General features: G+C 41.0%; 1 protein-coding gene across 1 annotated transcript in view; it reads left to right on the top strand.

Moving 5' to 3' along the window:
- Nucleotides 1-16,402, top strand: part of CUNH16orf72 (chromosome unknown C16orf72 homolog) — a 29,696-nt gene extending 13,294 nt beyond the window's left edge. Inside the window, exon 4 of the mRNA XM_033235780.1 lies at nucleotides 13,369-16,402. Within this exon, the coding sequence (XP_033091671.1) occupies nucleotides 13,369-13,613 (245 nt within the window). The 3' untranslated portion in view covers nucleotides 13,614-16,402. The remainder of the gene's footprint in view (nucleotides 1-13,368) is intronic.
- The last annotated feature ends 2,245 nt before the right edge of the window (nucleotides 16,403-18,647 follow it).

Here is an 18,647-nt window from a genome sequence, read left to right as displayed (position 1 = left end):
TTGGCTAGGGGATTTTAGTATTGCTGGAGAAACCCAGGGAATGTAGTCAGTGATAAGTCTGTTGTTGCTGTTGCTCTCTAATACAGACTTCCAAATAGAGCTGGGAGAGTTAACCTGTGTGACAGCATTTAATACTGCTCAAGGAGAGAAAGCAACAGAATAATAAGACTTGCTTGAAACCATGGTGAAAACATGGATCACACAGATGGCTAAGCAGGTAGAAGTAATTAGGTCATGAATTCTTTTTGTTTTTTTTTTTGGAGATGGAGTTTCGCTCTTGTGGCCCAGGCTGGCGTGTAGTGGTGTGATATTGGCTCACCGCACCCTCCGCCTCCGGGTTCAAGCAATTCTCCTGCCTCAGGCTCCTGAGTAGTTGGGATTACAGGCATGCACCACCACGCCTGGCTAATTTTTTAGAGACAGTGTTTCACCATGTTGGTCAGGCTGGTCTCGAACTCCCAACCTCAGGTGATCCACCCACCTCGGCCTCCCAAAATGCTGGGATTACAAGCGTGAGCCACTGCGCCTGGCCGTGAGTCTTGTTGACAGTTAACATTTTTGGGCCATAGTACAGGTCATCTAAAATAAAGTAACGTGGTGTAAGGTACTAAGAAATAGTGGGATATAAAGAAACTTTATTGAAGTTGAATCATTGAAACTTTAATACCTGTAGAGATTTTGTTCTCTCCTGCAAACTGTAGTTCTTTCCTGAAACCCCAATGTTGTTTTTTCTGATAGTGTTTAGGACAATTAAAAACAAAAACATGAGAAAGTTCAGGTTGTATGGATGCAGTACTTCAGACTGCACACTGTTCCTGATAGAGTGGAGTAGTTAGGCTGTCAGAACTTTGGAAGCTCGGGCAAAAATGGGATTGATCTGTTTCTACTGAATTAGAGAGTTTCACATCTTTCCCCCTAAAGTTTGGGAAAACAGTTAACTAGAGGTGTACATAGTTTGTTAGATTAATTTTAGTGCATGGTAATATTTGATGCAGTTGTCTCTTAAGTATTGTGATTTTCTTCCTTTATTAAGAGGGTTGTGGCTCATTCCATGCTTCTCTTAAGGTATCTTTTTTACTCTATTGTACTGTTACATTTTAGAAGAGAGTTTTAAGAAACATAAAAACCACGCTTGTTATCTTAACGTAGCAGTAGTGTACATAGTAGTAAAAAGGGCAGGCCAGCCCCCTCTGCCCTCAGAAAACTGTATCCTCCAACTCCCATGTATTTTCTTATATTGCAAGTGTTCCATCTGTGATTTATTGTTTTCCTGAACTTTGGGAGTTTTAAGTAATGATATAGTTGAAGGGACTGTTTATAATTTTCGCATGTTTAAGTTGTGAGGATTTAAAACTTAAATATAAGGTTTTGTGTAGGAAAAAGTGATCTTTACCTCCAATAAATTTCTTATGTAGCACTAATCCAGTACAGATTGGAGATTGAATGCATTCTTACTCTTAGGGTTCATACCTTTAATTCATGGGTTGAAACAGTGTTGTGGTGAAGTAATAGGGCCCCTTGAAAGGCTCTACAGAAACGTAAATTATACTGAGTTGTGCTCTACAGGTTTGTGAGAACATCAGTGTACTAAGGAGAATGGTAGTTTAATTTGAATATTTAAAGTAATTTGAATGGTTCTAATACTAGGGCCATTGTTAACTACTAATGCTGATGAGTGACTTTAACTGGGTGTCCTTCTTATCTGATTTGTCTGAAGTGAACACTGTTAAGGTGCTCTTTTAAGATGTACTTGGAAACACCATAGTCAGGGTAAATACAATGCCAGAATTCAGTCTTGCATATTATTTGCTTAGGCAAATTCATGAAGTATAAGTTAGGCCAAATTGAAGTTTTTGGAGTTTTGCATTGAGGGTGGGACTAAATTCATGTGTTTGGAGAGCAAAAGGATATGGGAAAAGAATTGGTATATTGAGGTAGACTTGAGTTTATAATCAAAGCAAACTCAACGTTCCTCTTCATGTCCTATGTATTTAAGAGAGGACAGTTTTCCCTCAGTTTTTTCCGCCTTCCTTACCCCTATCTCCATGAAATACAGCCCAACCAAACAAATGTGTTCTTAATTTAAAGGAGTATGGCAGACTTGATGCCTGCTGAATATTTCTTTTTTTTTTTTTTTTTTTTTTTTGAGACGGGGTCTCGCTCTGTGGCCCAGGCTGGAGTGCAGTGGCCGGATCTCAGCTCACTGCAAGCTCCGCCTCCCGGGTTTACGCCATTCTCCTGCCTCAGCCTCCCGAGTAGCTGGGACTACAGGCACCCGCCACCTCGCTCGGCTAGTTTTTTGTATTTTTTAGTAGAGACGAGGTTTCACCGTGTTCGCCAGGATGGTCTCGATCTCCTGACCTCGTGATCCGCCCATCTTGGCCTCCCAAAGTGCTGGGATTACAGGCTTGAGCCACAGCGCCCGGCCTGAATATTTCATGTAGATAGTGTGTGACAATGAATGAGATCCCAAGTCATTACGCTTGTAAGCCTCGGAACCCAGTTTAGTGGGAGAGACTAATGCAAACAGCTTTAATCAAAAGTGTATCAATTGGCCAGGTGCTGTGGCTCACACCTATAATGTCTGCACTTTGGGAGGCCAAGGTGGGTGGATCACTTGAGGTCAGGAGTTTGAGACCACCCTGGCTAACATGGTGAAACCTTCTCTCTATTTAAACAAAAAAAGGTATATCAATTTATGGTTATCAAACAGGTTTTTTTTTTTTTTTTTTTTTTGTTTTTGGGAGACTGCATCTTGCTCTATAGCCCAGGCTGAAGTGCAGTGGCGTAATCTCGGCTCACTGCGACTTCCGCCTCCTGGGTTCAAGTGATTCTCATGCCTCAGTCTCCCGAGTAGCTGGGATTACAGCCGCCTGTCACCACGCCCAGCTAATTTTTGTATTTGTAGTAGAGTCGGGGGTTTCACCATGTTGGCCAGGCTGGTCTTGAACTCCTGACCTCAGGTGATCTGCCTCAGCCTCACTGCTTGCCCCTAAGTGCTAGGATTGCAGGTGTGAGCCACTGCACCGGCCTCAAATAGTTTTTATCAAAGCTACTTCAATTAGTGGCTAGGAAGGCTTAAAGACTAATTCAGTGTTTTATTTTGACACTTGTCTGCAACATGTTGCTTTTTTTCCTGTGTCCTATGGGACCTAGTCATTTGTATGTTAGACTCACAGAGGAATTAAAGAGATAAACATGCATGTGCTTGCTTTGTTATCCTGTCTTAAAATTATTATAAATTTCCCAAGAGTTGAATTAATACTAATAACTGGTAACTCGTTTTTATGTAAACAGCATACTTGAGACCAGAAATCTTCTGGACTGCTTTATGGGTCTCTGCCTGCCATTCTCATTGGTCCTCTGTTCATCCTTTCTCTTCTAGAGCTTCTCCTTACCTTGGCTTCTCTTCTGCCACATTTGCCTGCCTGACCTGTCCTCAGGCCCCATCACTGCCCTAGATTACGTTCCCCACCTCTTCACTTCCAAAATCTGGGCCTCTCATTTAGATCTTCTCTCCTGACTGCCAGACGGCATGTCCCACTGTCCTCCGGTGTACATCTCCAAAGTGTCCCACGGGCTTTTGTCTCAGATGAAGTTTCAGGTTGGACTCATTCTTCTGCCCCAATAGCAGAATGACTCATTGAGCCATTCAGCACATTCTCTGTATGGCAGATTCGGTGCTGTCTCTGGAAATACATAAATATACAGCAATTCCTTTTTCTGTTGAGGCAAACATAGATTTGGATAATTTCTATTCAGGTCATGAATGTGGTATGTGGAAGATATTCTGAGAGCAGAAAGGGATGTTTCACAGCACAGCCAGCTGTGTGGCGCTCATGGCAGGCCCTCTGGAGGAGGTGAGCCTGGGCTCTTGGGCTAACGTTTCAGCTCTCACTTCCTTCTGAGCTGTTGTCGCCAGTCCATCTTTGATGAGACCATTGGAGTGATCTTTCTGGTCTTGTCACTTCATGGTTTAAAGTTTTCCTGGGGCCTACACAGTGAAGTCCAAATTCAGCATGGTGTATTACAAGACCCTTATGATCCAGTGTTAACCATGGGTTAGGTATCCTAGCCATACTGTTTATCTCTTGAATACCTCTGTGCTCTTTGACGAGTCCAGCCCCTACGTGTTCATATCTCACTTCTGTGACACAGCCTTCCTTCAGGTCTCCCAATCTCTGTAGCCTTCCTGAACTATGCATTTGCTCTGCTGCTTGATTTGTTTCTGTGACTGTCCCATTCCCCTCAGCACACATTATAGTATGGACCTTGTCTTGGTCCTTTTTTTCTTTTTGGCTTTAACAGAACATAGCAAAGAACTTGACATAGATGTATTCTGAGTTTACCACTGGAGTTACCACAGAGGTCTGCTAAGTGAATACAACACAGTGGGGACCCAGAACCTCTAGAAAGGGTTGAGAATTACAGTCCCCAGATAGCTACAATCAGGGAATAATGTAACCTAGGTTACATTACCATGTTGCCTAGGTGCTACATGGTAATCTTGAATTAGAACAACTGAGACTTCCATGGGACCTTAGGGTGATAACCATTAAACCTACTCTTTCAGTGTTTGTTTACTTTGTAAAAGCATCGCACTAAGGAGGTTGTCATTTAATCCTCATACCTACCCTGGCTTATTTATTAACACCGTTGAAGAAAGGTTTACTTGGTTAAGATAATGGAGCAGTTTAGTAAGTGGTAGAATAGATATTCCAGTCTTGTCTCCAAAATGCATATTTTTTTGAATTTAAGAAGTTTTTAGTTTTCAATATATTTCTTATTTTTGACTTTTTATTTTCTGTGGAGTTGGAGTTTCACCATGTTGTCCAGTCTGGTCTTGATCTCATGGGTGCAGGCCATCCCCCAACCTCGACCTCCCAAAGTGTTTTGAATACTGGCATGAGTCACGGTGCCTGGCCTCAAAATGCACACCCTTAACTACCATACCCTTATGTTTTTAGATGTGGGATTTTTGTCTACCACATCATCCCCACTAAGACCTAGGGCTTAGGTGTTGAGGTGGGAAAGATCTTTAGGCTTTTCTTCTCAAAATTAATCAGAAACGATGTGAATTTTATGTGTCTTTCTGCGGTTTTCCCTATAAGCAAATCTGGATTAGTAGACTTAAAGGTGAATGAACAACTGTATCCCTGGTTCACTGGTTAGGAAGAGTATGTAGTCTTTGTGTATAGGCTATTTTCCTTGGTAACCTTGGGCAACATGCTCCACCTCTCCAAGCCAGTCTCCTTTGTGAAAGGTGGTATAAGATAATACATTAAATGAGAACCCAGGCAGGTTACCTACCCTACCATGACCCTGGAAGTATTCTTTGCCTTGAGGAAAGGAGAATTCTGGTTTGTTTCGGGTCCTGTGGGTACCCTCTTTTCCCCTGGGCAATTTTACTATAAAAATAGACCAAGGATCTCAAGGCCCAGTGGTTTTGGTCTTCTGGGATACTTTTTTGCCTCCCTGTTTAGTAAGGGTCATGTTTTAAATTGCAGCTAACACGCTGGAGGGGGTCAGATCATTTAGAACTTTGACTTCTTAAATATTACTTGCTAAGATCTTGAGCTTGTCTGATGATGTGACAGACTAGTGAAGTTGGTTACATTGTCTTTCTCCTCACTGGAGGGAGAGATTTGGAGTTGCCCTGTCCAACCCATTGCTATCTCTGGAAAGGGTTGGATTGAAATCTGGTCTCCATTCTGAGCTGTCATCATGGGGGTTAGGTGAAAAGGGTCCCGAGTAAGAAGATGGCGTGGGTCCTAGGGTGGGGAGCCAGATGCCAAGTTAGACTTCACTCAGTAGCTTTATGCAAAGTCCCGCTCTCACTCGTAGCATCTCATAGGTGGTCTCTGCAAGTTGCTGACCCTGATTCAGACTGTTCCATAAAAACCAGACACTTGGTTTTAGTTCCCAAACTGATTTTGACGACATTCTTGACTGCAGGGCTTGGAGGTAACCCCACTGGGCCTGAGTTGTCCCTCTGTAAAGTTACACATCATTTCAGACTCAAAGGCCTCTAGCATGCAGGGTCTGGTGTCATAATAGGCACTGATGGGAACCATTACTATCATTGGCTTTTGGCTTTACTCTTCCCAGTTGTAAGTTCCTTTCCTGTTTAAAACAAGTTTTAAAGACGGGGGACTTAGGCAAGCCCAGGCAGTCCAGCCTTTAATATAAAAATTTCAAAACAGGAAAAAAATTTTGTAAATTTTTTTTTTTTTTTTGAGACGGAGTCTCGCTCTGTCGCCCAGGCTGGAGTGCAGTGGCCGGATCTCAGCTCACTGCAAGCTCCGCCTCCCGGGTTTACGCCATTCTCCTGCCTCAGCCTCCGAAGTAGCTGGGACTACAGGCGCCTGCCAACTCGCCCGGCTAGTTTTTTTTTTTTGTATTTTTTAGTAGAGATGGGGTTTCGCCGTGTTAGCCAGGATGGTCTCGATCTCCTGACCTCATGATCCGCCCGTCTCGGCCTCCCAAAGTGCTGGGATTACAGGCTTGAGCCACCGCGCCCGGCCGTAAATTCTTTTTTTTTTAAAAGCGTGCTTTGTGAGTTACAAGACAGCAGCAGCTCCTCAGTGTTGATTGCCGAGGCCTTTTTGGTTTGAAAACTCTGCTTTCTTTGTGGATTTGGTGTTAGGAGTTCTTATTGTTATTCTGCAACCTTTACTATTGTCCCTTTATTTACTGAACACAGTGAATACCAAGCACTCTGTTTATTAGAGGCTAAGAGTAGGGGCAGGTGATTAAAGAAACAAAAATGCTAATAATCTCCTCAAGGAGTTTCTGGCCTAATAGATTATAGTAGACAGTGTGAAGTATCTAAACCCAGGGAATCAGATTGAGGCACAGTGTCATGTCCTTGAGAATTAATAGGCTGCATTTCTGGGTTCCTCCCCCCCACCTTTTTTTTTTCCCAACAGAGTCTTTCTGTGGACTGCATGGAACTTCTTATTCTCTTAAATCATGAAGTTGCTTGATAATATTCTTGGATTTGGAGAAACTAGGTGTAGGGCTCTATGAAAAAGTCATTCGAAATCAGGTTTAGGGGTATAAGGCTGGATAGGATGTTTTACAAAGAAGAATGTAAGGCAGATAACTAATTTGTCACATCCAAAGTATAAAACTGCTACCTTTTCCCTAGAAAAGGAAAGCTCATTTTAGGCAGCCCAAACCAGTACGATTTTCTTTCTCCTCCAAGTGCAGATTTTTGTACCCTTTGTTTGTCAAAACATTCTTTGGCCCTACACATGCCAGAGTGATAAGGAAGTTACCACATTTTTTCGAGGACAAATCACTCCTGATAAAATTTCTTAGACAGTTGATCATTTTAAGAATAAATTTAATTGTGTTTGGCTGTGTCTTGCCCTTTTCGTGTCACTCTTCTACCTCTTCCATCACTATAGCTAAATATTTAGAAGTACATCTTGACAGCAGCACCAATGTTTTGGTTAAGTATTTTAAAACTGATGGATGGTATGGCCGGGCACAGTGGCTCACGCCTGTAATCCCAGCACTTTGGGAGACCGAAGTGGGTGGATCACCTGAGGTCAGGAGTTCAAGACCAGCCTGACCAACATGGAGAAACCCCGTCTCTACTAAAAATACAAAAAGTAGCCAGGCATGGTGGCACATGCCTGCAATCCCAGTATTCAGCAGGCTGAGGCAGGAGAATTGCCTGAACCTGGGAGGCAGAGGTTGCAGTGAGCCCAGATCGTGCCATTGCACTCCAGCCTGGGCAACAAGAGCAAAACTCAGTCTCAAAAAAACAAAACAAAACAACCTGATGGTATAGTACGAAAGAAACATCTTGCAGTTTTCGGTTGCAGAGAATTAATTAGAACCAACCTGTTGGATTATACCATTCACCTTTCAGAATCCTTCCTTCTTTCTGGAAACCCACACTCCTCCCAGCAGTGTGTGGAACACAGTTGATTCTTAAGGAATGCTTGTTGAATGTTGCAGTCTGCATCTTCTTGAAATAACAGAAATGTTGATAGCTGTTTAAAAGTAAAATGTGTCTAAAAAACATTTGGAAATTAGATGTAAGAGATGAATGCACCAAAGCAATCTCTTAATTACTTAACATGAATTATTTCAAAGAATCTTCTTTAATTGCATTTTCTGTGAAGTCTGGAATTTGTAAATTATGCCCCTTTGTTCAAACCAGCCCCTGAAAAGAACAATTAAGGCAATTAAGATACCATTAAAATTTTCCATAAAAAGTTGGAATTTTCTTTGTATTAAGATTAGATGTTAGCTGCTGAAGTTTCTGGAGGTAGGACATAAAGCTTCCAACATCAGTAGTGCAAAATTGTGTTGAACCCGCAGTAACACTGTTGAACATTTTTTTCATTGCAGTGGAAAGGGCCATGTAGCATGCATGCCTCAAAGCCAGGTTACTCAGCCTAGTGCTTGTTTAAGCAGTTTTGATATTTATTCAAGTTTAATTTTCTCACTAATTTTATGATTAATTTCTTGGAAAATTTGAAAGTTTTCAAGAAGTAAAAAATGAGTATCTTGTTATCCCACTTTATAGAGATTAACTGCAGTTGAATGTTTGGTGCATTTTCTTTTAGTCTTTTTTTCAATGTATAAGTATTAAAATTATTTCATAGTTGAGATCATACTGCATATATGATACTGTATCTTGCTTTTTTCATTTTAACGTCTTGAGCAATTTTCCCATGACATTAAAAACTGTCTTTGAAAAATGGAAAGCATTTGGGGCTGTCAGCATAACTGAAAATGTTTTTTTGGTGTGACACATGTATCTTTGTAATTGGTTTGATTTAGTGTGCTTTATTTCAATAAAAATTCAGTATTATAATTTACAGATTGGGGTGGGGAGTGGTATCTACTTCAAATTACCGAAATCTTCCTAGTAGAATTCCTTTTTAAATGTTTGAACTCCCCTGGTACATCTTAAACACGACATTGACACTGCAAGTGCTTGGATGTCCTGGCACCTCAGAACACAACTTTGTGCAAAAGGAGTGCTGTGCATCTGAATAGTGCAATTCATTGCCAATGCAAGAATGCCAGTTTCTTAGGGCCCCTGGTGAGGATATTACCCACTTTGTTTAAGTTGTGATTTCAAATCCCATTTTCTATGGGAGATAACACTGGTGGAACAGATCTGCAGAGGGCCCTGCACCTGCGCTGGTGGATCAACGGTGTCTTCTCACCTCCCAGGGCTAGCTGCCTTACCTTCCCTCATGTGGCTTAAGTGGCTGGAAAGCAGATAGACAGTGTAGATAAAGTCCTGGGCCACTGGCTGCTGGACTGAGGCAGTGAGATGACTGGACTGGCATTTGTTTTTTCTCTGCCTGTATGTGACCTCTAACTATGTGCCTGGAAACTGAATTACATGTAATTAATGCTGCAAACAGGATTTTCTTACTGCCTAAGCATGAACTTGGTGTGAAAATAATAGTTAATAATTTACCATGTAACTTGGATTCTTACAACCTGGACTGTAAATTTGTTTTAGCTCCAGTGGGAGTTTTCCTTTCAAAGTGTGATGAAACCATCCTCATCTTTTCCACCCCTGGACTAATCATTTAAAATGGATACAGAAACTTGAAAACTGCTGAGTTTATCTTGTGTTAAGCAATTAAGACTTCTCTGTCTAATCATGCTACTTGTTCTGCTTTTGTCAATTGCTACTCCCATAGCCCTTTTGAAAAAGTATGTTTTTGGTAGAAATTAAGTTGTATGCCCTCAGGACGTACAACTTGTTTTTTTTTTGCTTTTGTTTTTAGTTCTGAAGCATGTTTAGATTTTTCTGTACTTGTATAGGTCTGATTATGTGGCTTAGCTAAGGTTTCCTAAAGCATCTTCTAGTAGCTGTCACTGGTTTGTAAAATAAAATTTGGGCTGTCAAAATGCACCTTTTTTGGTTGTTAATCTTAATTATTTTTGACCCTTGTGAAAAGTCTTTTTGGGGAAGATTAGGTAGGCAAACTTTGAAAATATTTTAACTGCTGTGAGTCAGTCATAGATCATATTGCACATTACAGTTATCAAGCTGAACACCCAGGTCATACACCCAGTAGAAAAAGTTCATTTCCCAGAAACTGCCGGAATTTTCAGATTGACCAAATTGATGTTTAACACCTCTTCTTTTTCATGAAGAATGGCAATTGAAACAATAAGGAACATGTGCTTGAAATCCCTAGTCCACTTCCAGGGATACAGTGTTTTAAGCCTTCCATATTTGTTCTTAGGTATTAAACATGCTGCCATGGGACTCCTATGTTAACAACGGCATTGGGGTGGGGTTTGTTGAATTCTTTTTGTCATTTGAAATGACAAAGGGGATCTTGATTTTAATTATTGAAATAGCCCAGTTTATTGCTCAGTGTTCCCAATATTTTGCCATTATACCTTTTGGATTATGAAACAAGTATGAAAGATTATCTTTGAAGAACATGGGCACCTTGTAATACGTTACAGGCTGAGACACTAGGATATAAGAAGGCATGGCTCTCCCCTCAAGTTTAGTCTTGCTGTAGAAATTTAAAAAAAGCCAACAATGGGGATAATTGAGTTTTAAACTTGATGGCAGTGATTTAAATGAAGAGAACCACCTGAATTTACTTCCTGGTGTTGGAGAGGTGAATAAATATCAACAGCTGAGCCTTGGATTTCAGTGGATTTCAACATGAAGGAGTAGGACTTTGAGGTATTATTCTTTTTTAGAATTCAATGAATGTTATGTGCCAGGCACTGTGTTAAGGTCATTAGATGGAGATAAAAAGATATTTTCTATAGGAAGAGGTGGTTGGTTGCACCATACTATAGAAAAATAGCTCAAGATGTTTTTTGTGGTTTATTTTTTTAAAAATGAGCTTGTGCCGGTTGCGGAAGAGGAAGTGAAGTTCCTTTTTGATGGTGTTGAGTTTGAGATGTCCAGTAGACAGTTAGAAATCTGGGAAGGCCCTTGAGCTCATTAGTCCAGTTTTGGGAAACGTGTGGGTAAGGTAGGGGTTGAGGATATCACTCAGGGTGGCACCAGCCTTTCAGGAACAGAAGGGAACCCCCCCACCAAGGCAACAGGAGGGAGCGGAGAGTTTCAAGGAGGAGGAAAGAGGAGCCCGTAGGAGAACCAGGAAAGGAGCCTCAGAAGAGGGTGCTGGGGAACAGATGGGCTCACTCAGGGAGTGACAGACATTTGCAAATGTTGAAAGAGATAGTTGCAGGCCTCACTATTTCAGAGAGCTGCAAATTGCATGATGGTTGGTAGTGGGGATTTGGTCTAAGGGTGAAGTGAAGAGAGCAGGAAGGGAAGGGAGAGAAACTGTTCAAAGAGATGAGGCCTAAGAGGCAGGCTGACCCTAGGACCAACCTGCAGCCACCTTTTTTGCTAAAATACTCTAGGCTTGGAAGAGGATCAGAATAACTGAATAGGAATATAGATTACATTTGAGTGGGAGTCCCAGCTCCTGTTTACTACCTGTTGACCTTGGATGAATTACTTTATACTTGGATTTTCATCTACAGAATGGAGATATTATAGGTATCATAGGAAGTAATTGACATAGTACCTGATGCAGGAAGTACTCTCACGTTAATGCTTTTATTTTTTAATAGGTTCTAGCCTTGGAAAGGTTGAGCGGCTAAAGAGGGACAGTTTGATTTTCTCTGAGCACCAGCGGGAAGGGAGGATGCGTCTTCTGCAGGGAGAGCAGCCAGGGGATTGGTTGGATTAGTGCAGAATGGAATGGGGGTGGCACCTAGAGTTCGGAGTTGAGCACCTCAGAAGGGAGGTGTGGCCCGGAGGACATTGTCAGCATGTGCGATGATAGTGGGAGGCCATGGTTTTGAGAACATTCACAGAATATTTGGTGGAGAAAAGCGTCAAGGGGAATGAATGATTTGATTGATAGGAGGCAGAGACTCTTTTTTCAACTTAAAGTTCAAATTTAAACAACGAATTTATGGAATTCATGATTAGAAAGAATGGGCCCCTGTCAAATGAAACTTCTAAGCTTACTTGAAAATCTAGGATATAAGTCCTATTATTTGAAAATTGATTATACTAAATTGTGTTATAAATTTAGTCAAGCAATAACAGATCCTTAGGTGAGGCGAGAATAGTGGAAGGGGAAATTCCTAAGGCAGATGACTGCCAATGACGGTAGGTTTTTAAAAATGCAACTGTGATTCGTGTTTCCTGGCCTGACTCGTACTTTCACAGGTTTATCCTGAACATTTAGGAGTGGAATATAAGTTTGGCTCCTTAACTGTGTAAGAGTTTAAGGAAAGGAATGAGTATCTATGAGTGCTGGGTATATTCTGGATTCAGTAAAGTAACTTTCTTTTGCTTTTGAGGTGGAGTTTTGCTCTTGTCACCCAGGCTGGAGTGCAGTCTCGCTTCATGGCAATTCTCCCTCAACTTGGTTCAAGCGATTCTCTTCCTCAGCTTCCAGAGTAGCTGGGATTACAGGCGCCTGCCACCACACCCGGCTAATTTTTGTATTAGTAGAGACGGAGTTTTACCATGTTGGTCAGGCTGGTCATGAACTCCTGACCCCAAGCGATCTGCCCGCCTCGGCCTCCCAAAGTGTTGGGATTACAGGTGTGAGCCACCACACCCAGCCCTGGATTCAGTAACTCTTAATGTTGAAAACAAAGCAGCAGGATTCTTCACAACCTTTTGCCTCCCTCCTTCTCTGAAGGATTAGAGAGGATCATGATTGAGGCCGTCCTGAAGGTTATCTACCAAATACATTGCAGACCTTAGGTGATCACATAACCCGGTTTGTCCAGGGCAGACTGACTTTGTACCTGGTGTCCCAGTAGAAATTTTAACAGTTACTCTTTTCGGGTTCAACAGTAATACTGTTTTGGATGATGAATTATGTGATCACCTTATCTAGAGGTGATGTTGGAACAAGCCCACCCAGGCCTGGAAGTAATTTCTGGCTCTCCTGAATGCTTCACACACATACTACACACTCAACAGAAGGGTCTGTTGGAATGGTAACTTTGGGTAACCAAAAATGTCTTGTCTTTAAAGCAAATGCTCCTGTCCTTATCTGTAAATTGTGTGCAGTACCTACCTCATAGATGGGAGAATTTCACGAGATATTTGTACACCTAGCATGGTGGTTGACACATAGTAACTTACAGTAATTGGTAGTTACCAATATTGTAGATATTGGTAGTATTACCAATAAGATACATGTCAAGACCACATATGTTTTTCCAGAATAAAACTTAATTGCTTGCCAGTAATCCCTTATAAAGAAAATAGGCAGACATGCTTTGACATTGTGACAACATGGAAAGTAAGTGGGCTGCTTTCAAAAGGGTTAAAAAATGCAGCAACTCTAAAACCTTTTTTCTTCTTCCTAGGTCTTAGTGGTGCAATGGCTAGTATAAGCGTGCGTTCGAGTACCCCAGGCTCTCCTACACATGTAAGCAGTGGATCGAATGCTAGTCGAAGGAGAAATGGACTCCATGATGTCGATTTGAACACTTTCATATCAGAAGAAATGGCACTCCACTTGGACAATGGTGGAACTAGAAAGCGTACCTCAGCCCAGTGTGGCGATGTCATTACAGACTCACCAACCCATAAACGCAACAGAATGATCTAAACTGCAAACATTTTCACACCCACCATGCTGCTTGAAAGCCACTTGATCCTCAACATATACTATAATTGCAAAGGAAACATGAGGCCATCTTCCCTTGTTCACTGTTTAAGACAAGTGAATTCTATAGTGGTTGCCATAAAAGGAAGTTCTAGGTATTTATAGTAGATGCCTCTTGTAATTATGGCTTTCTTAAAACTATAATCCTAGCAGAGGACATCAGATACCGTGTAGTCGTTAGCAAGATCATCATAGGCAAACATATATCCGTTCCAAGGCTAAAAGTGACCTTAACTGTATTTATTCTCAAAGGGAAAGGAAATATCAGATGTTTATTTGGTTATAGAATGCTTTTTTTTTGGGGGGGGGGGGGGTCCATTTCCTGCTGTGTTGAATATTTTGCTTCAACAGTATTGCCAGGTTCCTAAAATTGTCTAAAAACATGATTTGGCTTCCATTTTTGCAGCTGCACTGTACCGTGCACCTGGTTTCTATATAGTAACAGTGTGCAATTCTAATTATTGGACTGTGCCCTGTTTTTAATTTTCAAAGCAGTTTCTAATTCTGGTGATTGTGTGATGTAAAGAGGTGCTATGATGGTCATGCAATTAATACTTAATATTGAATCAATGCACAGAGCTTTATTGGATTCACTTTGTGTGTGTTAGTGCTCTAAAGTAGCAATATTAATATTAAACTGCCCCCAGATTAACCCTGTAGGCCTAAAGTACTCAGTTTTAAGACAAACACTACTTCCCATGCGGGGTACTTTCCTTATGGTAAATGTAAACATGTAGACTGCATTCGAGGTGACCTAAAGTAGAGAGGTCATGAACTTTGAGAATGGGCTTCCTTTTTGGTTCAGTATTAGAGGGAGAGGGAGATGGATGGTGGGGTAGGTTTTCTAGTCTATCATTTTACATTTTTCATGGAGGCCCTGCTTAGTGCAGTTTCCATTGGAGTGGGTGGAAGATGATAAAGCTCTCTTTTATCTACTAATAATGTGATTGCAACTTAAAATAGCAAAACCCAACTCTCCCTGTTCGTCCAATCCCTCTCCTAAAAAGTTCAGTTTGGAATCTCATTCTGGAAAAGATGGAATCGCATGGAGATTCTCTAGCTGTTAGGTAGACCTAAATAAAAGTTCTCAATAGATTCCTCTTTTGAGTAAATATAAGACCTCTTGTAGCTACAATGTTTTAGAGCATGTTTCATCTTCATTTTTAATATCCTGAACTGAATGATAGTGTTTTTTTAGGTGAAGAACTGATGTCAGCCTGCCAGGTACTGTAATTTATTCTATCATATTATTATATTATATATCAAGTAGGACAGTGAAAAATGTTTCCTTGCAAACTTGTAGTCCAGTATCAGTTACTTCTATTTTTATCCTTAAAAGACCATTGCAAATCAGTGTAAGGGTTGTTCCGGTAATTACTCACAGCACTTTGTTAAAGTTTGCAATTTCTTCAGCCATTTAATAATATCTTCCTGTGAAGAAACTTTGCTAAGTTAACCATAAATATTCATTCATTGACTGGGTGGGATGTGAATGGAATGTTAGAAATGTGTGAATTGAAATTCTTGTATTCATTATAGGTGTAGCCCTTATTTAAAAAAGTGAATTCCATACTAAAACTAGGAATGAAAGTGAGATATTTCTAAATTTTTGCAAAAGTGGATCATTTTTTGTTGACTATAATAGCAGGAAGAATTACAGCAATCTGTCATTTTACCTGAAACAGACAAGCCTATGTATTATGAATACTTTCAAGCTTTCCTTTGGAATATACAAGACATGCATTTGGAGTTACCTTTGTTTTTCTATCGTTGTAAATTTAGATTCTGGAATTGGGGTTTGGTGGTGCAATGTGTTGCTCACAAGTGGCCAGAGCTCCTATTCCTAGAAGGATTTTGAGATGGAGGAACACATATTTAATTCCCCTTTATGCCTTGGTTCTCGTTCCTCTTTCAAAGTTGGATAACAATTTTTTGGTTGTTTTGTTTAAGTTGGTGCTCTGAAGCTTAATCTCAGTACCCTTTACTCTGAACTGTCAAATTTTGATAAAACATGTGCCATTTTTCTTTGGTAAAAGAAAGCAGGTCTTAATGTCTGCCAGAACACAATTTATATGCCTTATTGGCTTCATTAAACTTTTACAAAACTTTAGCATTTGTTACTTTTTTCCATTGCATTTACTTTCAAATGCACCTAATGCATTTGTCACCCAGTTGCAACTTTTCCCTTCTCTGTCCCATTGCTCTCTCCTGTTCCCCCATGCACGGAATAAACATGAAGCTCACCAGTAGACGCGTAATGATTTCTCTTAGGAAAACTTACTTCGGACAGCTAGATTTTTGAAATGCTTCCCTGTGCTAGTTTAGATGCAAAACAAATCACGGAAGATTGCATACCTGTGTGGTACTTTAAAAACAAGGTGACTCTTTCAGTTTCTTGAACAGTTAAGGGTGGATTGAAAAACGAAACAGTTTAGTTTGAACAGAACCTCTCTTCGTCTTAAGCCAGATTCTCTGATTCTTTTAGACATCATAGCTCCTTAGTTCTGCTCATGTCGCCCTAACTTGGCATGAGCAGGTTGAAGTTCATCCTTACACTGCAGCGTTCTGAGCATGGCTGAAATACTATAATGTTGTAATATTTTATACAACAAAATTAATGGAAAGCATTTGGCTGAATCTAAAGACCTGCAGTCAGATTCTTCAATGTGGTTTACCCAACTGGAGAAATGATACACACCTTAATCATAAAATGAATAAAAACAACAAAACCATGGGGCTTGTCTGCAGTTTTGCTTTGGTCATCACATCTGAATAACTTTTTGATGCAATCAGATGAAGTTTAGGCTTCTAAAAAAGAATTAGCTTTTTAAATGTTTTTTTTTAAGGGCTACTGGAACTCATTAAACTCGAATAATTGTGGCTTTGGGCCTGAAGATTTCCATTCAACAGTGAAAACTGGCTAACTTCCTTTATAGTGAGAGGGATGGCCAACATCCGACCCAGAGGGTTAGTCAGCCTCAGAGGCCAGTGCAAGAGGCCAAGAGATGATTTGGAAATGGGGCCATAATTTTAGAAAATTATGAACAGAATGATTACGTTTTTGGCCTGGCTACTACCTCTAGTGGTGACTATGTTAGCAGATTAATCTCATTGCATGTTACTTCATATAGTATGTTATAACCTGGCATTTCATTCCTTAGATTGATAACTGAGGTATTTAGTTTTGGTGAGGATGGGAATCTTCAGAGATACATTCTGGACTTTTGGAATGAAGTGACTAGAAAAGTTCTTCCAGAGGAACCCCTTGTTTAAAGTTGTGTTGTGGTACCTGCTGCCCCTTCTTGAAAGTTGTCAGCTTTGATGGTTCAGATGACCTTACCCCATAAGGCCAGCTTCTAGCCTCCCTTTGCAATATTTGAGGTGTGTGATGTTTTAGTGGGGGCAGCATTTAAGAGAAGAGCAGGCCTGAGCACCCAGGCTGGCTGTCAGACCATGTGTTGTACTGTTGGGTTTGATGGGATGAGATCCAGGGTTTTACTTCCTATAATGGGACCTGCAGGCTCCTTGTGAAGTTCAGTAGACAGTTGCCTGTGTTGTGGCAAGTTAAGTTTTCGGTGGCCCCTCATTTTCTTTTTATTTAGTGCTTAAAAAAATGATTTTAAACAGCAAAAATGGAGCCACACACCAGCTTATAGTATATACAAGTCTTTTATACATTAAAATTAATATGGTGATATCTCTTTTTTTTTTGAGATGGAGTTTCACTCTGTCACCCAGGCTGGAGTGCAGTGGCACGATCTTAGCTCACCGCAACCTCTGCCTCCTGGGTTCAAGCAATTTTCATGTCTCAGCCTCCCAAGTAGCTGGCAGGCATCTGCCACCGCACCTGGCTAATTTTTGTATTTTTGTTAGATACGGGGTTTCAAATATGGTGAAATCTTATGACAGAATAGTATTCCCTTGTATAGATGAGCCTTGATACAGGTTCCAGTTTTTTTATAATTAGTAATGCAGCAGTGAATTTTTTTCTTTTTCTTGATTTTTGAGACGGAGTCTCTGTTGCTAGAGTGCAGTGGCGTGATCCCAGCTCACTGCATCCTCTGCCTCCCGGGTTCAAGCGATTCTCCTGCCTGGAACTGTAGGTGTGTGCCACCACGGCCAGCTAATTTTATTTTTTATTTTTAATTTTTAGTAGAGACAGTATTTCACCATGTTGGCCAGGCTAGTCTTGAATTCCTGACCTTAAGTGATCTGCCCGCCTTGCCCTCCCCAAGTGCTGGGATTACAGACATGAGACATTGTGCCCGGCCTATTTTGTAAGTTTCTCTATAACAAATTTCTGCGGATGAACTATCTGGGTCAAAGGAATTCATCTATAAAATATTGATGGGTCTTGCCAGAGTACTTTCTGCAAGGTACCAGTTAATACTTGGATCAGAAAGTAAGAGTGCCTGTTCCTTACACTGTAGAGTGTTGGGTATTTACACTTCCTTCGGCAGAAGTGACTTTCAATTTTAATCTGCTTTTTACCTGAACATATGAAGGAAGACTTTTTGTTTGATAATTACGTGGGTTTGAATGCTGACTCGACCACCAGGTCTGGGAACCTAGGTAAGTTTGCCTCTCGCGGCTCAGTTTTATCATCTGTGAAATAAATAGAAAAATAAATTTAAAAATGTGAATGTTAGTGACTTGTGTTCCTTGAAGTTGGATACATTTACATCTCCATTTATAATTCTCCCATCAGCAGAACCCTGGAGAACTCTGGAATGTGGCTGGTAGCTTCAACATGCCATTGAAAAATTAGCCCTTAGGCCGGGCGCGGTGGCTCAAGCCTGTAATCCCAGCACTTTGGGAGGCCGAGACGGGCGGATCACGAGGTCAGGAGATCGAGACCATCCTGGCTAACACGGTGAAACCCCATCTCTACTAAAAATACAAAAACTAGCCGGGCGAAGTGGCGGGCGCCTGTAGTCCCAAGCTACTCGGGAGGCTGAGGCAGGAGAATGGCGTGAA

The sequence above is a fragment of the Trachypithecus francoisi genome, unplaced genomic scaffold, assembly GCF_009764315.1.
Source record: "Trachypithecus francoisi isolate TF-2019V2 unplaced genomic scaffold, Tfra_2.0 Lachesis_group15, whole genome shotgun sequence".
Classification (NCBI taxonomy): Eukaryota; Metazoa; Chordata; class Mammalia; order Primates; family Cercopithecidae; genus Trachypithecus; species Trachypithecus francoisi.
This window is presented reverse-complemented; position numbering and strand designations above follow the sequence as displayed.